The sequence below is a fragment of the Rosa rugosa genome, chromosome 4 (assembly GCF_958449725.1).
Source record: "Rosa rugosa chromosome 4, drRosRugo1.1, whole genome shotgun sequence".
Classification (NCBI taxonomy): Eukaryota; Viridiplantae; Streptophyta; class Magnoliopsida; order Rosales; family Rosaceae; genus Rosa; species Rosa rugosa.
In genome coordinates, this window is record NC_084823.1 from 17,597,303 (window position 1) to 17,624,138 (window position 26,836).

Sequence of the window (26,836 nt, forward strand, 5' to 3'; positions counted from 1 at the left end):
GAATCCAACAGGGGGAGAGAGAGAGAGAGAGAGAGAGAGAATCGCATGGTAGCGTTGTAGTTTATTAATTAAGTTGAGGGCATATTTGTCATTTTCTTTTAAATTGTGTTAATGAGAATAAAAATCTCTTACTCGGTAAGTGAGATAATTTTCCTTCATTTTGGTTGCTTTGGATCAAGGACCCTAAAATAAATTTTGGAGTCAAATAGAAAATTTATATAGTTGTTAGGGAGCCACCTCCAAGCATATGGTGTAAAGCTTTTATTTGAGTTCGTTGAAAAAACTCAAAAAAGTAGCTTCTAGACAGAACCAGAATCATCAACCGATTCACTGCAGACGTCCCAGTGCAGCTTCAATGTCGACGTTCATGGCCGCTTCCAATCCAAATCCAAACAAATCCTTTGAGGTCCGTTTCAATTCCCACTCCCGCCTTTTCCTTTTCTCAACCCATTTCTCCCTAACCAAATCCTCCTTTCAATTTCATCTGATTAACAGGTCGCTCAGCCTCCCACCGACTCCGTTTCGAGTCTCAGCTTCAGCCCTAAGGCTAACTTTCTGGTCGCAACCTCCTGGGACAACCAGGTTCGTCTTCTCCTTCTTCTTTTCCTTTTCTCTCAAATGCTTAGCCTTGGATTCTGTTTTGGTTCAGAAATTTAATTGTTGAGACTCGATCGTCTATAGGAGTTGCGGTGGTTGTGTTTGTGTAATTGATGGAAACTGGAATGAGATGAGCATACTGCATTTCGATTTGGTTTTTGTGTTTTCGATTTTGGTCGGCAGAAAGAGTAATTTGGATTTAGGAAATGACTGCTGATATATGCCTTTTGTTTAGGTGCGATGTTGGGAGATACAACAGAGTGGTGGAAATGTTGCCAGTATGCCCAAGGCAGCTATATCGCACGATAATCCGGTAATATTTAGGATTCCATTTTGTTTGAGCCGACTTCTCGATTCTGTTTGTTTGAGTTTTTTTTATGATCAGTGGTAATTATTTTGTTTCTGTAGACATTAATGCCTGTGTCTCGATATTAAAAGAGTGTTATGTGTAACACATATAAAGAAAAAGGGAAGCAATTGTTATTATTGAAGGTGTGAGAAATGTGTACAAGATCTTAGGTTATAAGCAAGAAAGTGGAGTACTGCTATTATGTGATCCCATTTTAGGAGATAGAATCCTAAGAAATTTATACATACAGTCACATGAGTGCGCATGTGGCTGTGAATGAGAACTCGAGATCAGGTCGGTTTGCACAATTATTCATTTGTGGAAAGGCTACCACGAGTATTTCTTATCTTTTTACCTTCTCTAATACATATCTGCAAATCTAGGTTTTGTGCTCAACTTGGAAAGATGATGGGACAACTGTGTTCTCTGGAGGTTGTGATAAGCAAGTTAAGATGTGGCCTCTGATGTCTGGTGGCAACCAAACAATGACCGTTGCAATGCATGATGCTCCCATCAAGGAAATAGCTTGGATCCCTGAGATGAGCCTCTTGGTGACAGGAAGCTGGGACAAGACTTTGAAGTAAGTCAATCATAGTATTCATTCCCCATATTTTTTGAACATCAGAGTATGCACTAGAACCCAGAACCTTATGTTATATTCTTGTGAAATTAGTTTGTGATAGGTTATGTCCAGTAGTGCAGTTAAGAATGTTGTGCGCTGCCCTTGCCAGTCTATATCCCTTTTACTCCTAACTGTTCTTTTGTGTTGATTTATTTTCCTTTACAGTCTGACAGCTACGATTCTTGTAGCTGTTGATATGTTTTATTTCCACTTTCACTTTATTCATCATGTTAACAAAGGTTTTTACATGACATAAAGTTTTCCGTTTCTTATGTATGATAGTTACTGCCTTTCTTCAGGTATTGGGATACAAGGCAGCCAAATCCAGTGCATACCCAACTGCTCCCAGAGAGGTGCTATGCATTATCAGTGAGACACCCTCTGATGGTGGTTGGAACTGCTGATCGAAATCTTATTGTTTATAACTTGCAGAGTCCACAGGTATCATTTTATTTTCAGTTAGTTTTAAGATAAATAATGTGACAAAAGTAAACTTACAAAATTTCCAGAATTACCATTTATTTAGGCTATTAATTATTATTTATCTTGTGTAGTGGCGTAGTGCTTGAGGAATAAACCTTTAGTTTCCAATTGCAGTCAATCACTTTATTTAATAATAAATTGCAGTTTTGTTAGGTTTTCATCTTTAGGATTCTCATATGTATTTAAGTTGTGGTTACCTTATAATTATTTCCAATTACTGACAGACTGAGTTCAAGAGAATCATTTCACCCCTAAAGTATCAGACAAGGTGTGTTGCGGCATTTCCTGATCAGCAAGGATTCTTGGTAAGTATCCTTGCAATTCTTTTTTTATCCTTCCCTTTTTGTTATGGCCTTTTAGTTTTCTATCTAGTTCTGTAGTTTCTCTGTCTGAGATTCTCCTTTTTAATGGCATTTTAGAACAACAAACTGAAATATGCTTTTCTTGCATGAATCCTTGTTTTGAACAGAAAACTTAATTTATTGTTATACTTATATTATATATAAATAGATTTATTCATGTGGTGCTTGCTAGAGGGAGGCATATGTCAGCAGTCTTATTGAGGTGATTGGATACATATCTTTTGTATAGCCTTCAAAATTGGTACATTATTTGACAGCAGGAGCTTTTTAAATTTTTTTGTGTGCGTGTGTGTGTAAATCTTGGTGCTTAGGCGGGTTGAGGGGATGGTTACAAACCCCCTTCTCTTCTTCTTTATTCATTTTCTTCTGTGTTATTCATTAGTCATAAATGTGAGGAAGTGATGTAAATATCTCTTCCTGCTCTGCTTCTTCTTGGCATTATTTGACATTGGGTACTTGCCGCTTAGATTTCAAGCAGTGTGCCAATTCAGAACCTTATCTTTTATACCAACCCCCTCTTTTTGGTAGTATTCCACAGCCATAAATGCAGATACGTGATCCAAATGTCTATTCCTCTGCTTTTACTTGGAATTATTTGACATTGGGTGCTTACTAATTAGATTTTGGACCAGTGGTCCAATTTTAAAACTTACCCTGAGACACAGACCAAAGCCAAAGAAACTTTTAATGTGTGTAAATCATGTAATATTTGGAAAACCGGCTGGTATGGTCCAGCTTTTGTCCTTGAAATGCATATTTAAGTGAAGTTGGTATCATAATTTTGCGAAAGTTTATATGTGAAGCACATCATGTTTATGGGAACTGGGTTGCTTAGTAGAGATGTGTTAATGACTGACATGAAACTTCTGGGTTATTAAGTTTTGTTTGCCACTATGAGTGGAGAATAAGTAATACAATACCTTTACTTGTCATAAAGGTCTATCTCACGCCATTGCAATGATGGTTTTATGCTTCTAATATATAGAGTAAATAGCCTTCGAGTCTTGGGGACATAACAGGAACCTCCCATTAGAGATTACTCTAATCTTTGTTGTTGGTAGGTTTCAAATGACTTTCTGCTGGACGAGATGAGTTTTCATAAGAGAGGGGCGGTGAAAGTAGAAATAATATCTTTTCTCTTGCCAAAAAAGAAGAAATTTTACCTTGCCAATGAGTTTCAAAACAATATTTGTCTCATTTTTTAGATTCATAATGCATATGATAATCTTTTGAATTATAATATGCTTATTTCATAGAAATAATATCCTTACAGATTTTCTTGCAAAGTATTTCTAGTAGTTTGTTTTACGTTTGGCCAATGAAGTAACTTTGAACAATCCATTTTAATGGTAAAGTACATAAATAAGCGTACAATTCTGTGATGGGTGCTGGATGATTAACCATTGCTTCTTGAGGCGCTATGTTCTTAGCATTGCTGTTTTCTGGATAGCATTGCTGTGCTCTGGATCCTTGCAGCACTCAGAGGTTCGGTGCCCTGCTGCTACTGATCATTCCTGCAGTCCATGGATGCTATCCAATTTTTGTATTTACTAATCTGTTTTCTTTAGATGTTGCCACTCTTTTAAAAGAAGTCAACAACCATTATAAAAGGCTTAGAGCCTTAGTGTTTTTTTTTTTTTTTGGTGAGTTGAGGAAGAACGGATTTATGTTCAACAATCACCTGGGGACTTTGATTTTGAGGGGTTGCGTTTTTACTGTTTTCCAGTGAAGCAAGCAAAAGTATATTTAGGAATCTTTTCTTTAGTATAGTTCCTCAAATGAGATGGGGTTTCTGTAGTTCCACTGAATTTCAAGGATGGCTGTATAGTTTACTCCGCTATATTATGAACCAGTTTTGAGTAAATTATTCAACCATGATTATCAAGATAGTTCCTAGACCTCAATATAAACACATGTTCATACATACGGCACTATATATTTGTTTTTGAATCATATCTATTGAGCTTGATAGTTTACTCTGCTATGTTGTCAACCAGTTCGAGTAATTTGTTTCCCCTTCCTAGTTTTTAGGTAATGAAACCATGATTAGTCAAGATCACTCTTAGACCTCAATATTAAGTATTAACACATTCATACAATGCCACTACATATTTGTTTTTGAATCATATCTATTGAGCGTGATAGTTTACACCACAATATTAAGTATTAACACATATTCATACAATGCCACTACATATTTGTTTTTGAATCATATCTTTTGAGCTTGATAGTTTACACCACTATGTTGTCAACCAGTTTGAGTAATTTATTTGTTTCCCCTGCCTGTCTTAGATAATGAAAATAAATTATTCAACCATGATTAGTCAAGGTAGTTCTTAGATCTCAATATAAACACATGTTCATACATATGCCACTATATATATATATATATATATATATATATATATATATATATATATATATATATATATATTTTGAATTATATCATTATTGAGCTTGATATGTAAAATTGGATACTGGCTCCTCGCTTTTGCGAGATAAGTACCATCTTCTGCAGTTATTGGTAAACTAATCATTATTCTAATGTTATTCTCTCACCAGGTTGGCTCTATTGAAGGCAGGGTTGGTGTACATCATCTGGATGAGGGACAACAAAGTAAAAACTTTACCTTCAAATGCCACAGAGAGGGCAACGAAATATATTCAGTCAATTCTCTGAACTTCCATCCTGTAAGATTGTCCATTTCCTTTCTTTTTCATTCTCCAGACTTTGGTGGGTGATTACTGAGGTCATTTTTTTTCCCTTTCTTTCTCTCTAATGTTATACAATAAAGACAAAAGGAAAAAGGGAGGCATAGAGAGAGGGCAGATGATGGAGGTGAAGGCGAGGAGAGAAATCCATTAGAATAGCTCATAAAAAAAATTATAAGTTGTTTATTATCTACAGGTTATTGTATGTATTCCTCTTAACCTAAAATAAGTCAAACAGAACAACGGAAAATTTGTGAAAAGTAGGACAGGAAAGCATCCACTGTGCTATTAAAATGGTAAAAATTATAATCAAGGACGCTCCAGGCACATGTGATGCAGTAGCCACAATTTGGTTAGAAAAATACCCTCTTTGGATGCTCAAGAAGAAGCCCAGTCCTTTTTGTTCCAAAATGAAGTCTCCATGGTAGTCTAAGAGTCCATTTGTGTAAGTGATAATAATTACATATACCAAGAGTCATTCTAGTAATTGATGTTCAGTTTTATTAGGATGATAAGTAGAATTTCTTTTCAGTAGGGTATCATGAAACATAACTCATAATGGCAACTATCAGATGCTTTAATGGACTTATGCCATCAAATAATTTGCGGACATAGTTGGTATTCAATGTTCAACTCACTTGAAGAATGTAATATTCGTTGAAATTATTCAATCAGGTGGTTGCTTCTACAAAATCTCCTGACACTATTTATGTCATTTAACATAATAGTTGCCTTTTTCTGTAAGACATCATTCTCTAGTGGATGGTTTTATTTTCTGTTCACTGTTATTCGTCATTTGAGAGCTTATTTTGTGTTCCTTATCGCAGGTGTATCACACATTTGCTACGGCTGGTTCTGATGGTTCTTTCAACTTTTGGGATAAGGACAGCAAACAGAGACTAAAGGTTTTATTCACATCTATTTACTGTTTAGTTGTTTTTGAATATATTATCCATTTTAACACACAGCCACTTTTCTGTATTATCTCCTCCCACTCTCTTAGATATGTATATATGTACACCCGACATGCACCACTATTCCTTCAGATTCTCTATAAGTATAAGTTAGTTAAGTTGCTGTTAGGCTGGCACCCTATTGATCAGTTTGTCAATTCCTTGACTCTCTTCATCTTTGTTAAATTTGGTGTTTGACTGAACCTTCTATAATTTCTAGTTATATGCATATAGGTGTCTAACAAGCTTTTTGGATTTTCAGGCCATGGCAAGGTGCAGTCAACCAATACCTTGCAGTACTTTCAACAATGATGGTTCCATATTTGCATACTCGGTAATTTTCTCCACTTCTTGATACTGATACCAGGATCAACTATGTGTGTGTGTACACTTTACATGCTCAATTAAAATAACAGAACTGGCACACCCCAAGGTAGTGTGGTCCGTAGTGGTGTATTGTTTGTCACACTGCTGTTCAGTTAATAATAGATGAAGCATCGCACATTGGCTGTAATGAAAACTTATTATTATTATTTTTTTTATGAAGCCAAACTATGTCATTTTGCCTTGGTTTTTGAAATAGAATGAAAAAGTCCAAGATCCCTCAACTATGAGACAAAAGCATGGCTGCCCTCCTTTCCCCTCCCTACCAGCTCCAAAGTCCAACTACATCATCTCTATCAGTAGCAGTTCTATGCTTCTAATTCTCCCACTGTCCAACAATTGCGATTTTTATTTTTATTTATTTTAGTTTTTATCTGTTGTCCTTATTTTCTGGAATCCTCCTCCTCCTCCTCTCTCGTCTCTGCTCGGTAAAGGATTTTTTTTTTGTATTATTTATTAGTCTGATAAGGCCTGTACAGCTATGCCTTGATGTTTTTCTTATGCTTGATTCTTAGATTTACAGGAATTAGTGTCGTATACCACTTATATGTCATCTTGACTTGTAAGCTTAGAAAAGTAAGTCCATCCGGTTCCACTGATATTTCTCTTTGAGGTCTAGATATTAAAATGACTGTATACATGTTATTCAACTGGTCTAAAGTGGTAGATGAATTTTATTAAATTACATCTTCGGAACAGAGTATTTCCATTTAAACCTTTAATCTATCAGGAGTCTGTACAAACGTCTGTAGGGAGTGATGATTGACACTTTAAAGTAAAACATCTTTCAATATTAGGTTGTCCTTAGTACCAAAAGTTCAAGCATATGTATTTTGACTAGTATATATATCTTTTTCGGATCTTTGTTTTTATCACAATAATTAACCTTTATGCAGTCTCATTTCTGCCAGCATAAATAGTAGCTCTGTAGACTCTTTCATTATTTTCCTATACCAGTTGCTTGGCTTGCGCTCATCTTTGCTTTGTTATTGTTTATAATATTTCTTTCCGTACCGATGTCATTAATTGTGCTTCCTACTTGCAATCTTTGAGAGCTATCAATTTTCTCGCTTTACGGCTTTGCCGGTTTTGTTTGTTTGTGCATGAAAATCTATAAACCACTCGTAAAACTTGGTAGCGCAATGCTTAAATAATATTGTGTCCCCTAAATATGAAATTCAAACTATTTATCGCATTTGTGTTTATTAGGTTTGCTATGATTGGAGTAAGGGCGCAGAAAATCACAATCCGGCCACAGCAAAGAACTACATTTACCTCCATGTTCCACAGGTATTTAAAAAAAAAATAAATAAATAAACTTTGAGATGCTTGGAACAGTTTTCTTAATGAAGACCTAAAGAAGTTGAAATGTTAAAAACTTTTATGCACTTGATTGCAGGAATCTGAGGTCAAAAGCAAGCCACGAATCTCAACTGGTGGAAGAAAGTGAAGCTGGTCCTGATTCTCTTGATCAGACATGCTATTGTATAAGCTAGTTCTGTATATAGGACATGATTGAGGCTATGCCCATCTGAGTAGATGTTTAGGTAGGAAGGTTTCTCTGGTCTTGTTTTGAAGTTTCATCTCCCTTCAGATTGTTTGCTACTAGATTGGCATGTTACTATAGCAAATAGCATTGAATAATGAATGCCCTGTAAAGTTGGCTCTAACCTCCCCCAGTTGTTTGCACTTATTCTAATGCCATTTTTGGCCAATTTCTAATTCCATTTTAGAGCGTCTCATTCAATGTTTATACTGCAAAGAATGACACTGATTGAGAAGCACCATTCTGGAACAACATGTCCATTGATGTGAAACTCTGACGTTTCAACTTGTTAGGGCCAATAGTCACTGTCATGTAGCTATCCGCCAAATGACCTCCCATGAAATGCTAAACATTAACCCTAACAAATACATCGTAAGTTGCATGTCACGAACAAAAAACAACGAAATAATGATGGCAGTATCCATGCAATTGAGTAATATGGGAATGGCGCGCCTCAAATTTACTTGCAACACAATTGTGCTGCGACCACGGCACAATTGTGCTGCGACCACGGAAATAATAATTTATTTATAGAGACAATCTCGACTAATTTTCAGGAAACATAAATATGACAACAATGGTGCTTTTTTCATGGCCTTTCCTAGATCCTGCCGTGTTGCTAGCACCAGAATTTTATGATGCCAGTTAACACCCTATTAACAATTACAGTAGCACTAGCTCCATTGTTTGATATAAACAGGAAACTAGAGGCAATAAAATTGGAAAACAAAAGCAAATAAAAGAGAAGAAAAGATAGTAATATACACAAATGTGGTATCACTGAAATACAAAATGGGGCTTCTTAATTCCCAATTACCTCTTACACTGTATACAGAGCGTAACGCAAGACAGTATCATCGGGGACCTGACAACTCGTCGGGGGGAATATGAGAAGTTGAGTCGATGATCCAATTAGTACTTGGATGGTGAACAGGGTTATAGTCTTGACGAAACATCTCCTCTTTCTGCCATTCCTCCCATCTTTCAGCTAAACCATCACCTTCAAGCATTCTAACAACCTCTGACATTTTGGGCCTTTCTCCAGGGGAGCCTGACGTGCAGAGTAGAGCAACTTGGATCAGCTGCTCTACCTCCTCGTCAATATATTCACCCTGTAAATCAGCATCGACAAGTGCTTCCAACCTTCGATCTTTCAACAGACCTTTTACCTGAAGATTCAAAAAAAATGTCAGGCAAATGTGACAACCATGGAAAACAAAAATGTCCATGTAATGTTTGAACTTTGAGGGACAATTGTCCAACCAGTCTGATTTCAAAAATCACATTCAGCTATAAAGAAAGACTGGAAAACAGAGTGAGGAAAATAGAGAATGATAGGGGATACAAGGATTAAATCAAGTACATATGCCCACAATCACCCTCCCTGTCTGCCCCCCTCCACTCCTAGACCAGTGTCAGTGCTGGTCAAGGTAGCAGAGTTGCCATGGCCATTTCTTACTTGGAAACTAAAAAATTATGGCGGATTTAGCATGATGAAATGTCAACAGAGGTTAGATGCATGTTAAACATATCATGGGAAACTGTTATCTGAAATAAGGTACAGGGAACAACAGGAATACACAAGGGCATACCCAATCAAGTAACATGACATCATCATCATTCGCAAGCCGAGCAAGATCAAAAGCCCTCTGTCCAGTTATTAGTTCAAGAAGCATGACTCCATATCCAAAAACGTCAGTTTTCTCTGAAGACTTTCCAGTTGAGAGATACTCTGGTGCTATATGTCCAATCGTACCACGTACGGCTGTGGTGACGTGTGTATCCTTGTAATCCATGAGTTTAGCTAACCCAAAATCTCCAACAACTGCTTCATATTCCTCATCCAACAAAATGTTTGCAGCTTTTACATCACGGTGAATAATTTTCGGATCACAGTGATCATGCAAATAAGCAAGGCCCCTTGCAGATCCCAATGCAATGCGTTTCCTCTTTTGCCAATCAAGTGGAGGTTGTGATTCCGGACGCTCTATAAAAAATACACATTATCATGAGAGTAGAACTACAAATTACACACAAAAACGACCAAGTACGATTTCTTGAATCATACTTGTTGTTAACTGGACTTTGCTTTTATCCGCTTTGGAATTAAAACAAATAAGAAGCTGCCAGATTTTTATACTTTAGGCAACATTAATTTGGTATCCCTCTCAATTTTGACAGAAACAAAATCAAAATAAAAAGTGATAAAAATGACAAAAGGGATGACACAAATCAAAATTGTAACAGAAGATATGGAGTGGCATATAACTGTATATAATAAATCTACATTTCATTAAAACAAGGACCCATATAAGAGTTAAAGGACTACCTCTTAAACATGATGCTACACTTCCATTAGACATATATGGATATACGAGCAGCCTTTCTGTTGGTGTCATGCAAAAACCACGCAGACGAAGCAGATTTCGATGCACAGCCATGCTAATCATTTCTACTTCTGTTTGGAACTGTAGCTCCCCACCTTGGGTTCTCTCCTCTTTAAGTCTTTTTACAGCCACCAGAGAACCATCAGCTAAACGCCCTTTATAAACCTTACCAAATCCACCTCTACCTAGAATATGTCTATTGCTAAAGGTATCTGTTGCAACTTGTAGCTCACGTAAAGAAAACCTTTTGAGCTGTCCTAAATGAACTTCCGGATCCTCCTCAGCTGCAAAGAGTGTATATAAGTGAAACTTGCATTTCATACCACAACCTCAATGTGATGAAGTTAATACTTTATGTTTTATAGATTACTAACCAGGTACATCAAAGAAATGATCCTGTGGTTTTCTTCGTCGCCACCAAGCAAGTGCAATTGCAGGGGCAGCAAATAGCAAAGCAGCACCAGCAGCAACCCCTCCAGCAATAGCCCCGGTACGGCTGTTACCTGAGATTAATCCACCAGAGTTTTAAAAAGAGATAATATAGAATGACCCTAGATGAAAACTATGTCTAATTATATATAGCTCTTTATCACTCTGACTCTCTAAACCGACCCATCACCACCCCAAAAGAGTTGGACATACCCAAAAAAGAGTTAGATGACAAACTACTGCAATTTCAACAAGAAACCCAATTACTACCTCCTACTTCAACATAATAAAGTTTCAAACATAAGATTAGTCAAGCAAAATAGAGGCTTGACCTTCAAAAAATTCACATCAACTTGTTTGTGCAACACAGATATGGAAAAACTACAGAAGGTTTCAGACAAAATGAAATTTGATTCCTAAAAATTGCTAGCTTTACTCTTTACACTGTGATTCAAGAGATTGTATATAAAGCAACAGTATTTCCTGAATGATGGAAAAAGGCATGATAATGCAAATAATATAAATAGTCAAATAAGAGTGTTATGAGAAAAAGCAACAAATTGATGAAACAATTTAGATCCGAATCTCCAAAACTATTTGAAATAAACACAATAGTAATAATATCGGTAAGAACCTGAAATAGGACTTGGGCTTGGAGAAACAGGAGGAGTTGGAGTGACTGGAAGAGGGTTCAGTTTAGGATTATTGGCAAAACTGCAGGATGAAAAATTATAGGGCTTAGTTTATCATTGTGCTAGGTAAACAGAGATTACCACTGTGGAAAAAGGAAAGATAATGAATAATATTTCTTCAACAAACCTGATGGGAGTAAAGAGTGAAAAAGAACCATTGACCGGAATATCTCCAGTAAGATTGTTGTTTGAAAGATCCCTGCATTGCATGTAAACTCTCTGTTATATGCATACTTTCGAAAGTGGAGGATCAAATTATTGCTCTCTTATTGAATGGAGATCAAATGAAAGTATACAACACTTACAGGACTTGCAATGATCCAATATTAGTCAGCGTAACGGGAATTTTCCCCGTCAAGGTATTGTTGTTGAGACGCCTATTTCATGGAATAGCAACCGTTATGCCCATATAATCACAATACAACAGATACATCCCATAGAGTACTGACAATGTATATATAAAATGTTATTACTTTTCTTTCCTTACACTGAGCATGTATCTATAAAATATTATTACTTCGTCTTTCCAAGTAAACATATAACGGTGTTCAAAGAGACAGTCCATAGAGTACTCAGATGATCCCATACAATAGAGTGTGAAAACGTAAAAAACAAAAATAAAAATGAGTTCTGTTTGCAAATTGTGTCCAAAAAAACAAGGATAAGGAACTACAAAACTCTCAAGACATCCATCCTATTAGAGCTTACTCCTTAAATAGGCAACTTCATTGGTTAGGAGTTAGGACACGTTCCTAAACAAAGTCAGCTTGTTATAATCCACATATTTTAGATCAGTGTGGTTCTTAATAAGGATGTAGTAATTGTGAGTGCTTGAGCCCATACGAAGGAGCAGGGCACAATATATTTACTGAGAATACAAAAGATGTTCTGTATAACATAATCAATCTATCTACAATTAAGTTGATCTCCTGATTAATTGCAGATGCTGCAACCAATCAAAGTAAAAGGCTTAGAGAGGCAAAAAAGAGCATTTATGGTTTTTATGACCTAAAAATATTCTACAAGATGGCCAAAACTGAAATGCAATTACAGTATTGTGCAGCTCTCACAATGAAAAACAATTTACTAAATTACGAGTAAGAGACACAATCATAATGAACTAGACAACAGTACAGAAAAAAGTCCCTAGTTACGTAGCCGAAACTGAATTTCAAAGAGTAACAGGTCTCCAATCTGCAAAACACAGAAATGGTGTAGCCAGAAAATTCTGAAGACATTGATGCCCCTAGTGATGACCCTAACCTGGTTTCCATCTACTATGCCACAATTAACTGACAAGTCTGGGCTTCCAAATCTTCAAGGTATAATAAAGAAATGGCAATCAGTTATGGAAACCCTTTTTCCAATTACCCCCAACTTTTTTCATTTTTATTTCTCTTCTTTTGGCCACAAATTTTTTTTTCTTTTTTGAAATGGGCCACAAAAATATTAAAACAGCAAGAAACGAGGGGTATTTTGAAAAATAAAGGGGGACTAATAGGGGACCAACTTAAAGGGGAAGTTGATGTTATTAAGTTCTCTCTCTCACTCTCGCATATTGTCAACAAACCAGAATAGAGTGAGATCCACAATCAGAGAACCAAGACAGAGAAAGGTAGCACTAAGTCTGGGAGGACACAACATTAAATCAACTCAATGTGGCTTTTTCTGTCTAACAATAAGGCTAACAGGGGATAATGTCTAAGCTCTACAGAGACCAACGCACACAGGGCAGACCAAAAACAAAATCGATCCCGAAACTCTTCCACACCATAAACCCTAAACCCTTCACAAATCCTTCTATTTCACCCCATCCAAATAACCCAAAAAATGCCAACTTCCTGCAATGCCTAAGGGTTTAACCTTCTAGCCTCTTCCTTCCCATACATTGAAACTCCCGTGATATTATTCTCTTTCAAATTTTCAAACTAGCAGCAATAGTATGAGAAAACTAGCGGTATGCTCTGGCCTCTTTAATTCCTCCCCCTACATGACTAGCACCATCTTTAAGATCTTCATACCATATTTCATTAAACAATTAGTTTGATACATCTTCTGTAAAAGACCTTGCACCAAGTGTTGCAATTGTATGAACTTTATATACCAGTGAACTACGAATCTTCACAGTGGGATCCATTGACAAACTAACTCTATGTGTTCCTTAAAGCCTCTTGCCATTGGAGTTCCATCACATCTTATAATTTGTCTAGATTCTTCCACTGTTTTGTTCATCTGTTTGATATTATTTTCCCTTTTTCTAATTTGTTTAATTCCACCTAGTCGTCTTGACTTCAGTGGCATGATATTGCCATATCATAGTCGACATTGTAGAATTTTGGGTTAACCTTATCTGTTATAATGCATTTTAAGGAAAAAATACCACTACAAATGAAAAATTGAAGCATTGGGACTAAGATGGATTTCCTTTTCTTATATTTGCTGCTGTAAAAACTACAACATGAATCCAATAAATCAAACCATGTATCTCCACTTATTTGTTTTAAGAGAAAAAGCCATATATAGAATTTAAACAGTAAGTGCAACAAAGGAAGATAAACCAGAAAATAAATAAATTTAACAGCTGAAGAATTTAGAGAAAGGATGTGAGTCCATACAGGAAACGCAGCTTTTCTAGGTTGCCAAGTGTCGATGGAATTTCGCCATCTAAATTGTTCAAGTAAAGATCCAAGCTCACCAGGTTGTTCAAACTGCCAAGCTCGACTGGAATATTACCGGTTATGTTATTACTATAAAGTTCCCTGTCAAGCAAGAGTCATATGAACCCACACATCAGTTTCACTTTCTAAACAAACGAACCAACTCCGACGCCCATAACTCTGAAAATAACCACAAATACAATTAGAGCCAAACACACTCACAAGTACTGTAAATTGGTAAGCACGCCGAGCTGCGTCACCAGGTTACCGGAGAGATTAGCATTGCCAAGATCACTGATTGAGCACAAACACACAAGCAATTCAATACCTCTTTTTTATACTCTTTTCGCAATCATAATACTGTTTTCGCAATCATAGTGACATTAACAAGATGAGCTAGGCAGCTACACTTACACTCTGGTGACGCTGTTTTCGGAATTGCAAGTGACATGGAACCATGTGCAGGGATTGACCAGAGTAGGATCCCAACTCTGGAGAACATTGTTAGGATCAGCCAAACTGCTCTTCAAGGCATTCAATGCGTCACCTGTCATCAAGTCAGTGAGAGAGAGTCAATGAGTTGTTCAACACAGAATTGCAATAACCAAAAGAGAGCGAGAGAAACACACAGACCTTCGACGTTGGCGGAGACCTTAACGAGTAGTTGAAGAAAGCCGAAGAGTAGAAGAATCAGCGAGGCCTTGGTCGCGGAGAACATCGCGAGAGAGAGAGAGAGAGAGAGAGAGAGAGAGAGCTCAGAGAGTCCTCCTCCTCCTCATAAACGAATCCCTAATTGGAGGGGGGACGGGGGCGTTGACCGATCAAATTCCCCCGGCGGCGTTGACCGGATTCTAGAAAATTCGGCTGCCGCTGTTTGCTTTATTCTGTACCGGATTGATTGAATTGCCGATTTCGGAAAGCATGCACTGAGAGAGAGAGAGAGAGAGAGAGAGAGAGAGAGAGAGAGAGAAGAGACGACTTTGAATTGGAGCTCCGGGGAAAAGTAAAAGAGTTGGAGAGAGAGAGAGGTGGATGGGAGTCTGAGTCAAAGTTGCAGCAGCCCACCACGTTAGAAATTTCTTCTTTTAATTTTCGTTGAAGAAATTAATCATTTATATAATTTTTTGTATTTTGGGTAAGTAAGGATTAGGAAGACCCCAGATGAGAGAGAGAGAGAGAGGGAAGTGGGAAAGCGGGGTCCAAGAAGCACGCACGAACAAGAGGGGCCCACCAGGCACTACTCACATCACTGGCCGTGGGATTTTCTTTACTCACTCGGGACAACACTCGCTGCCTTCTCTTTGGTCAGAGTCAGACACAGTAGTACTGTGTGTCTCATATGCGCGCGAGAGAGGGAGACCCGGTTTTCTTAGTCTTATTCCCAACTGTTTCGGCTGATTTATTGCTGGGTTATATTCAACTATAACGGGGTGGTGAACAATAATAGAACTAATGACCTGTTTACTTATTTAGAATAGAAAAAGTCATGAATCGAAGACACTGCGATGTGACATGAGAGAATGAAGAAATTGGTATAAGAATATTGAGATCATTTCTAAGAGATTGAAATAAGAATGCAACTGATTATAATTGTTACTGTTTGCTAATGTTCATGGATTTAGAATTAAAATTATTTCAATTACTAAAGAGTACCTCTACAAAAATAAATTGCCAAAACTTTATTTTTAAAAGATACTTGCAACATGTTCATCATCAAATCTTAACCGGTACATGGAGATCTTCTTCTATTTATATTTGCTAGCAATGTGCCCGCGTTTCTCGCGGGTGATATTATGATGTTAATGGAAAATAGATCGACTAAAAAAAAATAGTTGTTATTTATTTTTTAGACATAAAGTAATGGTAGTTTGGCTAATTACACTTTTACACTTTTATCTATTAACTTAATTTGATAATTATGTTATTGAAGGGTATTATAGGTGCTTCAAAATTTGGTGAAGCCTTTTGACACTAAAAGAGGGTCTCCATTTATAGTAGTAAAGATATGCATATAAATAGACGATAATCTATTTCAATGCAGTAACATGGCTAAATATTTAAAGCAACGAGAATAAAGCAATGTACACAAGCAAAAGAACCCAAATAATGAACATATTAGCAGTAAAATAATAAGCATACTATTCCAAATAACCTTCTTAAATAAATTATCCCCAAAAAAGCATAAATTGAAATATTAGTGTCAACAAGTTATATATTTTTAGGTTTATGCGTAATTTGGAGTTACTAAAAATACATAAGGATATTTTGGGTAGAAAAAAATGCATTCTTGAGGCTTTCATTCCTAAACCCATATCCTCCCCCTGCGCATGGTTATCAAATTCTGTTGGGCTGGGCCAATTGAAATAAATCGCAACCAATTATTTCAAAATGTTGGTTTTAGTGTGGACCAATTTATTTATTTCAACTAGAAAGGGAAGCCCAAAGTCAAGCTTATTTTTATCTAACAATTTCAATAAAGCATAAACAAATTTTCAATGCATTTAGAGTCCGCACAAATCTGCAAATGTTACTCAAATATCAAGCAACTAGCTGAAAGACCATATTTGAACACTTAACAAACCCACATTCATGTCAATTATCAAGCAAACATAGCAAGTTGCAAACTGCAAACCTAAACAGAAATGAATTTCTTATATATTATGAACCAATAGTTCCATCAATGGAGAAATAAATAAAATGTAATTAATACAAATTTGGTGCGCGTCAGTTTAAAGCGGGCGGTTTATGACTCGGAACCGCAACCGAATCACTTTTATGCGGTTCGGTGCGGTGTGGGCATAAAACGACACCGTTTTAGTTCGGTGCTGTTTGGGGTGATAACCGCATTTTCTGTACAAACTGCCCACCCCTAAGTAAATGCAGGATCATACATTGGAATCATTCTCTTCATTTTCATTCTCATTACAGGTATGTAAACGTGCCCTATTAATTATAACTGTTGTAGAAGTTTTATCTATGTGGTTGGTCACACTATGTTTTCGTCTTTATTAACTTAAATTTGATTTTTTTATGAGAATTTTAACCAAAAAAATGAAAGAGGAAATGTGAATTACAAATTAGGAAGTGGATTTCACTCCCTTAGATCTTGAGCTTTTCTTCTGTTAGAAAGTGTGCCTGATAATTGGATCATATAGACAACTTGGGAAAAATAAACATCTTTTGACATGTCAAGTGTTCGCAAAGGTATGTCTCGGGGAACAAAAGCATTTCAATGCCATGCTACCAATGAATTTAAATTGCACTCTTCAACTAGATCAAAATATATACTATATTGAGTTTCATTAAGGAATCAAGCCATATATCGGTAGCATGAAAAGAATGCCAGTAATGTTACACAACTTGGGGAACACGAAGGCGTGTGGCCTTGTGGGCAATACAAAGGCTTCAATACAACAAGTCCTCAACACAAACCCTTTCCACAGCAGCATGAATGAGAGAAGCTTCGATATAACTTGGCAAGATGTCCAGAAGGCTTCGTGACAGCCGTTATGATTACAGGGCTTTGATATAATCCTGTCAGGATTGAAAGCAAGAGAACTCTAAAAACAGAAAGAAGATGTAAGCTGACATTGAGGGAACTATAGCTAGAAGTCAGCAAAATAATTAGTTTTCAGCCAGTGATCTAAGAGTCTAATAGACTAGATTAGTTTTACACTGCAACAAAACTAGTTTTTTACGACATACAATGTGCGCCGTAAAAGACAACTTTACGGCACAAAAAAACATGTCATAAAAGACCATGTCGTAAAAAACAAATTTCTCTTGTGGCACACAAAATGTGCGCCGTAAAAAACATTTTCTGTGCGTCGTAAAAAACTCTTTTGCGCGCCGTGAAAAATCTTTTACAACTTTGATTTTGGGTGTCGTAAAAGACCATGTTGCGTGTCGTAAAAGATGTCTTTACTCACTTTTCTAAGAGATGATGCTTTCAATTAAACCCTTTCATTCAAGCATAATAAACAAAAGCATTCGTGTAGTAAATTATATCAATTAAATAACTTCATATTACAAAATCATAGTAAAATTAAACTGATTTTTAAATCAGATTAATTGATTACATGAGTACTTGAAGGGGTTGATTATAGCTTGTTATGATCCCACATATCAACCATTTCCCATTAAGTCGTACATCATAGAGCCTACAAAGACAAACAATGACAAACATTAGTAAACTTGGCCCTTCAATCAGTCCAAATAGATAATCTGACATGCATAAGTCTCCCACGAAGTCCAAAATAGTAAACACTAGAGTTTATTAACCTACCCAATGGCAGTTGCTTCCCATAATCCTACAGTATAATGACTTTGCTTCCATCCCATGCCTTCTGATTGCATCACGTAATGTACCATCATGGGAAGCAAAGTCAATTGATATGAAGGATGAATTGCCTGTGGAACTAGCTAGAAGAATTGGAGTTCAATGCAAGTTTTTATATTAATTTTCATCATTCTAATTTTAATTAGGAAGTACCATAAAAATAATGACCTTTCTGAAAGTACTAGGCGTCAATTCCTGCAAATTAGAAAAATAGATACCTCGATAATTGCATTGGTACATAGAACATGCTCAATGACAACAGACTTGGTAAATTTTATTTAACTTGGTAAATTCACTCAATAACTTAACTTTCTGAGGTCACTCCCACCCATTAAACTAAGACAACGGAATTAAATGATGAGAAAGGCTGCAAATATATTTACAATGGACAAACTGACACCTATATTGGCCATCCAGTTAATGCAAAAAATCATACTATGATGACAGTAGCACCAATAAAGGCCAAAGTTTCCCATTTTGAAAAGGTTCAAGCTGAATAAGGACATGCAATTGCTCATACTTGAGTATTTCAAATACCTGTCTCAACCTCAAGCAATGCTCATTGCTCAGGAGACAACACTTTAATCATTACATGACTGAAATAATAGAAACACTAAGGCTCGATAGTCAAAATCATCAGGGTTATAGAATACCTCTCTCTTTAAGGAACAACAAGTATGCAGCCATAAAGCATGCAATACGGCCAATAATAATGGGTATAACTCACTGATTAAAAAGAACAGACTTATTCACCCAGTTGTTATTCTTATATTCTCATAGATCTTTCTCACTAACCAGATCCCAAGAATTTCCTTCCGCTGCCAAAACAAGAAAACTGTAGCATGGACACCATATATAAAAATCAAAAGGATGGCTAAGAAAACCTGTTTTTTTTTTTTCCTTTTTTTTTCATAATACATATGCTTACCATCCATATTTTGTGGAACTGATGCTTGTGCAAATTCTAGCTTTTTCAAGCAAGTTGGAGGATTCAGCAGCAAAAGCAATCATATGCAATCATATGCAAGTTAGAAAGAGCAAAATTTGATTACAATGCCCACATATTGAGTCAAATACAATTTAGCAGCAAAAGCAAAACCTTTAAGCTAGGTCTCAGTTCAGAGTACAGACTAGACAAGTTTCAAATCACACCAAAGGTAAAGGTATTATGGGACACCAGAAGTGATATTTAAATAAGTAATCCAACAAAATTAACATTGAGGACAGTCACAGGGGTTGCACATATATTGGTTGGGAAATATAAGGTTTTATAGAGCAGAAAAGAGACTCCCACGGTTGTGAAAATCGACAATTGCTGATAGTCATCAAATCAAGTGCAAGGTTCACAATTAAGGACACATTATACAATCAACTGCTCCGACGTCTATTGGTCCAATTGCTTCTTTAATAACCCCAGATCACGAATTGCATTTACACCGAATTCTAAAAGCACTACATATAATGTGGGTATGCATACATGAACCTTCAAATGGAGCCAGAAACAAATTAATTCCCACATGGGATCCTAGAACTCCTCCATATTTCAGAACATATATGCAACATACCTACCATATGAGTTCAATTCTTCAGACAGTTCAATTAACACCTTCCATCAAAATAGATATCATATCACACTATCTGCAAGACAAGAAATCATGAAAACTAAGACACTAAGGAGTCCAAACACTAAACAGGGTAAATTCAGAGGAATTATTGAGCACTAAACTTTCAAGAACAAAATAATAATAATAATAATAAAAATGAAAAACCACTAAAATCCACTAGAAAATCTCTTATCTACTAAGAAAAGAGTTGGACTTTTGACTCAAAGAACCGAGGGGATTGACTATAATAGACATCTATTTAGCTGAAACGAACTACAGCTTATCAACTTGTTAAAACAGAGGTTCCTATTGTTTTGTAGTAATTGCTGTTTTAAATAATAAGATTTGAAGCAGACTCTTACCAACTAGCTAGTTTTCAATAAGAGAACCTAAGGTAGTCCTGTGTCAATGTGATGTAAAAGTAATGCAGCATTAAGCATGAACGTTGGCATGTCACAAAATATCTCAAATCTGAGTGTCTGAGGAACATAAAAAGGATTTGCACACATTCTTGTTAAAAAAATGGGTTCAATGGAACATATATGCAAACATCCCTACCATTGTGAATGTCAATTCTACAAAGACTCATGAACACATTCCGCCAAAGCAGATATCAGGTTATAGGAATTAAAAAGCGCGCCTCAGGCTCCCCTAAGGGCTCAAAAGGCGTGTTTGGCCATCTTTATTGCCTCAGATTCGATGGCAAGGCGTGAAGGCGCTGAAGGCGTACAAAGGCGTCGAAAACATGCTACGCGCAATTTTTTTTTTTTTTTTTTCTTGTCAAACGTTTCAGGGATCATCAAATCCCAACAAATCAGGGACTCTATCATCACAATTACAATCAATATTATCCTAGAAGAGTCATTCTTAAAGTAAACCAATGAAAATTAATCATTCCTTTCTAGGTTTCTTATATAGTATAGAACTATCAAAGGTGGGTTCTGCATGTTCTGGGTTGATGAAAAATAGTAGAAATGGAAAAAGTTAGAGCACTAATCACGCCTATACTCCTCCTGAATATCTTAGAAATGGTAGGGGCTTAGCTTCTTACTTCAATGTGTTTACGTTATGTTTCTATTTTGCTTACTATCATATTAGACGATCTTTTTCATGGCTGTGATTGATGTTACTGTATGTATTACAAACAGCATCACTGAAAGCAATCAAAGCATCATTATGAAAGTTCGTTTTAGTCTTGAATACATCAGTCTGTAATAGTTTCTAGCAGAAAATACAGAATTTTGGGTGTAGTATTCTTGCTGCATGTATTACTAAAGAAGTTTTCAGATTTTCAAGGGGATATACTGTGAAGCAAAAAAACTAGAAATATCCAGAGGAAAACCCTAGAGAGAGAGAGAGAACGCCGTTTGCAGATCGTACACCTGTCCGGCTGCGCCTCGGCTCTGGCGTGGGCTGCTGGCCTCGCCGGTGCACCGTGTGTGCGGTCGGACGGGTTGGATTGTGGATGGGCTTATCTAGTGCTCAGCGATTGAGATCGGGATGGGGAAGTTTGTTCTCTCGTCGGGCTCTGGTGGACGTGGCTGCACCTGGATCTGGGTTTTGGTTGCAGGGAGGGATCGGAGTTGGGCATGGCCATGGAGTCGCGGCGGGACTAGGGGCGACGCCACCGCGGGGGAGAGGAGGGGTCGAGCGACTTGAACTGGGCCTGCTCGAGAACTACCTTGGACTCGGTGACGTTGGAGCGAGGGGCGGCCCGGAGAGCTAAGTTGACCTGGGAGCGAGTTGAGAGAGATGCCACCGGATCTTTTAGTGTTTTTTTTTTTTTTTTCCTCAAAAGCGTCTTTTGGGTTTCAATAGAGGAATTGAGAAAAATTGAGAGGTTGATTGAACTTATTGTCATCAACAAACATTGAATAATTTGATTTGCAGATTCTCATTTTGTTGTCATTTTTTTTGGTAAAATTGGGGCAGAAGGAAAGAAAAAAGAAAAAAGAAAAAAGTTTAGTGGGGGGCAATAAAGGTCTATTGAGGGCAATAAATGTTGTCACCTCGTTTATTTTCTTAATCAAAGTTTTATTTGTCTAATTTTAGGGAGATTAGTTCTCATTCTGGCGACTGAAAGGTTTATTGGGGGGCAATAAAGGTTTATTGGGGGAGACAATAAACCTTTCCGGCCCCCTATGAGATCTCCAACGATCTCTTTGGGGACCTCCGGTGAGGTTTCATAAACTTTTATTGCCACCCAGTAAAGGTCTATTGGGTGGCAATAAAGGTTTATTTGGGAGGGCAATAAACCTTTCCGGTTACTTATGAGATCTCCGACGACCTCCGGCTAGGTTTTCAGAGAAGTCTGGCGACCGGTGACGGGACTCCAACGAAGTCTCCTATGGCTTCTCTTTCTTTCATTTTTTTTTTCTCACTCTCTCTCTCTCTATGTAACAAAAGAGGTGAGGGCAAAATAGTCTTAGAAAAAAAAAACTTAATTGGGTGTTAAAGAATACATTTTTAGAGTTTTTATGGGTAAGTGAGAAAAAAATAAGTTGGTAGTGGAAGGGGGACAAAAGTCCCTAGAATTAAGGTAAATGGTCAAAGGATCCACGCTTGTTGCTATTTATCAGTATTTTATTTTGTTTGCCCGATATGATTGGTTTAGGTATATGATTTTGAGTGTACACTTGTCTCTTCCATTCACGTATGGATTGTGGATGAGCCGCATTGACTATTATGTCATTGTGTCCAATCTACTGTCTGTTTATACAATTAAATCATAGAAAGATACTCTAGTTCTATTTCGTTCTCTATGTATGAAAGATAAATTTTCTTTCTTGGAAAATTTCGAATGAGCATGATCAAGGGAAACAGGTGCATAATTCTTTACAATATTAAATCAAACATGTAATACAAGCAATATTAAATTCAGATCGACAACCTCATCCTAGACTGAACCGACTCCTTGCCGATTGAACTTGTTGCAACATCCTCATGCTCGCTTAATCTGTCTTGACACGGAAGTTCAACACCTTCATAATTTTGTTCAATAATTGAAGTCGTTTTTGACATTTGGATGATTTCCAACTCAGTTGTGACCTCTCTCATTGTAGGGCGCTTCCTTCCATTCAAATCCAAACATTTCTCTGCAAGGTTAGCAACTATTCTAATATCTTTTTTAGAACCCTCCTTTAAAACTTGTACATCAACAATGTCAAATAAACGATTTTCTTGCATCAATATAATGAAACATGCAACAAGACTCTGGTATTCTTCTTCTTGTTTCAACACTTTTATCGTGGAAACTGGTTTCTTCCCTGTTAAGAGCTCAACGAGGATGACCCCGAAGCTATGCACGTCACTTTTCTCCGTAAATTTGCTTGATCGGAAGTACTCAGGGTCCAAGTAACCGAATGTCCCATGTACAAGTGTGGTCAAGTGAGTTTGGTCAATAACAACTGATCTAGAAGTTCCAAAGTCAGCAATTTTAGCTCTGTATTTTTCATCTAAGAGAATGTTGGTAGACTTAATGTCTCTGTGATAAATGGGACATGAAGCTGTAGCATGTAAGTAGGAAAGAGCTCCAGCAATTTTTGTGGCAATACGTAAGCGCATTTTCCATGTTAGTGGAAATTAATTCTTCATTCTTCTCATGGATATACTAGAAGAGCGTTCCATTAGGTATGAATTCATACACTAAAATAGGAACTTCAGTCTCTAAACAACAACCCAGCAATTTAACTACATTCCTGTGTTTGATTTCTGAAAGAATGACAACTTCATTGATGAATTCTGCAAGCTTGCTTTCATCTACCAGTTTAGACTTCTTTACAGCAACAATTCTTCCATCCTTCAATATCCCTTTATACACAGTACCATGACCTCCATGTCCAAGAATTCTATTTATACTAAAATTGTCAGTGGACTTCTCTAATTCTTTTGATTTGAAGAGCTTGATCTTCTCACCTTTAATTTTAGCAAACCGTAATTGTTGCTCTAACAATAAGCCTCCATTTCTCTTGAAAAACATTTTCTTGCGGATAATGTGTTTCTTTTTGTTTATGGCTGTGTAAACATGCCGTGCAGCAATGAATAGTAACAACAATGCAAAACCCAGGTATATACCTATATAAAACACAATCAAATTAGTTAGGGAGACATGTATAATTGATGTAGGAACAGAATGTGACTGGTTGCTAGTGAGCTGTGACTTGTTGGTAAGTTATAATTTCAACATTGTAAAAGTTATGGGTTTAATTTTTAAAATGAAAAAAAGAATGTGGCTGGTTTAGTCGGAAGAAGATAAATATATAAAGAAGTGGATAATAACCTCAACAATGAAAAGGAAAATGGTTGTTAACAGACCACATTCTCGTCCTACATCAACAATGAAAGTGTAAATGGTTGTAAAATAATAGCAGCTATGTCTGCACTTTTGCGAATAGTTATAGTGAACTTCTTCTTTAGACTTTGAATTGGTCCTTTAAGTTATCTACTAGAGAAAATTGATTCCTGACCCCAGATTACCTTATGCATGTATTAGACTGAAAATCAATGAATTAATAATATATGTATGAAACGATAATATAAAACCCCCTCCTTGCTTAATGCACCCGCACTTCGTTAGTTGATCTCCTTCTTAAACCCTTTCTTAGTCATTCATCTACCTTTATCTTGATATATGAACTTTTTATTTTCCTTTTTTAGTAGTTAATTAATTCTTCTACCTCTTTTTGTATATATCAAATCAACTCCCATGTTAACTTATATGTTCAAAGCAGATTTCATGTAACAAACTTATTTGACTGAATTCTAAAGAATATAGGAAGCATACCAAAAACAGCGGGGCTCAACTGGTTGCGCTGATGGAACGAACCAGAATTGTAGGGTCTGGTTGTAGAGCATACAGCACCTCTCCAACCACCATGAAATTCACAAGCAACGCTATCTATACTCGAGTAGCATATATGACCCCCATCAGTATTTTGACAAGAACCACCATTGAAATTCCATTTTTGGGCAACGATATCATGACCCATACACGAAATGTTTTCCTGACACTCATCGATATCTGAAACATAACTAACCCTAAGATTAAGAATGGAATTGTAATCCATGCATGAATGAGTATGATGACTTGAATGAAGTTAATAATATTTATACTTGAATTGACTAGATTGAGCTCTTTTTTGGCTAAAAAAAAATATCAGGTCTGGCCATGGAAATATCAAAACAATCAAACAAGGTTGGCCTTGTAAAATTGGAGTTTACTTTGATTTACATACCTTGACAAGGTTGTAAGATCAAATATGGACATAACACATATCATCATAAAGTAATTGATGATTAGCTTAATATCAATCCTAGTTTAACATGGATACAAACAGTAGATCAATACTAGTGACTTAATGAATAGTGTATCAATTCATTAAGGATAGTAATCCATTGCTTAGTCTACAAGAAAGGCTACAAGTCGTGATACATTAGGAATCTAAGCGTGAAACCTAAATCGACAAGGAATGCTTTAATGGGAAGCTTCTTGAGGTTTAAGTCTCATATATATACAGATGAATTGGTCCCTGATTACTACCACGACTATTGCATAAGTTCTGTCCATTGAGAAGCAAGTCGGTAAGTAACAGAAGACCACATTCAGTGATCGAGTTAAGCAGTTGCATAAGATGGAATCCATGACAGTACTTGCAGAAGGTAAGCCTTGATCCTTTTATGATTGTTGTGCATATGTTGTGAGCATGTAATTATGGTTTTTACAATTGGTATCAGAGCATAGGCTCACAAATATGAAAATCGTTTTAGGGTTTTGCAAAACAAACATAAATTTTTTTTAAGGGTTTTTGCTTTACGGGTCAAGTAACTGATCAGGTTACTGACCAAGTCACTGGTCATGTAACTGATCAGGTACCTGACCAAGTAAGTAACTGACCAGGTAACTGACCAAGTAACTGGTCAGGTACCTGATCAAGGTAAGTTACTTAAGTCGATTGCTGCATCCGGTTAATTATCAAATTCACGCTTCCGCTATGATTTTTTTTTAGCAGCAAATTGGGGAAAAAGCAAAAACAGGTTTTTCTGTGAAAATTGTTTTCGATTCATAGCATGATAATTAAGTTTCGATTGTGCTCAAGAACCCTAGAAGCATTCCCGGCGTGCGTTAGGTTAGAGTAGATGGTGACCGGATGAAATTTACAATTTCTTGATTGTTCTGTGGATTCTTGGAATCGAAACAATTGTCTGTGCTTCAATGTGTATGTGTGAATTGATATGCATGTTGAATTGGTTGATGATATGGTATTGTATCTGTGATTGTGTAAAATTGTATGAAGAACAAAAATCTCCCAGAAATTATTTACACATTGTTAAGGTTGACAGATACAAGAGCTTGATTTTCTTACAAGAGGATGAATCTGGATAGAATATAAAGTAAAAGAGCTCATATGTTTTGTGGTTTTCTGTTGGCATAAGTGATTATGGTGCACAAAGCATTCTTCATTGATGTTGGCAGAAAACACTGATCAGGTAACTAACCAAGTAACTGGTCAGGTAACTGACCAAGTAACTGGTCAGGTAACTGACCAAGTACCTGATCGAGTAACAAAACTGATTTTGTGTTTTGTGTTTTAAAACTATGCTTCAGTTTGATCTTCCAAAGAAGTGGTTAAGTATGGTTTTAGAATACAAAACAGCAGTATGCATGCTTGATGAAAATAAATACGGATACTTAGAAATTTTTCTTCTGTCTAAAGATGTGGA

At 36.6% G+C, this 26,836-nt stretch overlaps 2 protein-coding genes and 1 pseudogene across 2 annotated transcripts; 1 reads left to right on the forward strand and 2 right to left on the reverse strand.

Annotated features, from left to right (window-relative positions):
* The first annotated feature begins 242 nt into the window (after positions 1–242).
* LOC133746131 (protein RAE1-like) lies at positions 243–8,202 on the forward strand. Its single transcript, XM_062174291.1, has 11 exons — positions 243–406; positions 496–582; positions 833–910; positions 1,330–1,526; positions 1,868–2,009; positions 2,276–2,356; positions 4,976–5,104; positions 5,953–6,030; positions 6,341–6,412; positions 7,672–7,752; positions 7,862–8,202. The coding sequence occupies exons 1-11, from the start codon at positions 356–358 to the stop codon at positions 7,910–7,912; spliced, it is 1,047 nt and encodes a 348-aa protein (XP_062030275.1). The 5' UTR covers positions 243–355; the 3' UTR covers positions 7,913–8,202.
* Positions 8,203–8,437: 235 nt separating this feature from the next.
* On the reverse strand, positions 8,438–15,244 carry LOC133746130 (BRASSINOSTEROID INSENSITIVE 1-associated receptor kinase 1-like). The gene is made up of 11 exons (XM_062174290.1): positions 14,807–15,244; positions 14,588–14,720; positions 14,396–14,467; positions 14,132–14,275; positions 11,822–11,893; positions 11,644–11,715; positions 11,459–11,538; positions 10,770–10,898; positions 10,338–10,679; positions 9,601–9,995; positions 8,438–9,177 (listed from the first exon to the last, which is right to left on the reverse strand). Exons 1-11 carry the CDS (start codon positions 14,889–14,891, stop codon positions 8,863–8,865), a joined length of 1,839 nt encoding a protein of 612 aa, XP_062030274.1. The 5' UTR covers positions 14,892–15,244; the 3' UTR covers positions 8,438–8,862.
* Positions 15,245–22,993: 7,749 nt separating this feature from the next.
* LOC133744445 (wall-associated receptor kinase-like 17) lies at positions 22,994–24,565 on the reverse strand (annotated as a pseudogene).
* Positions 24,566–26,836: the final 2,271 nt, after the last annotated feature.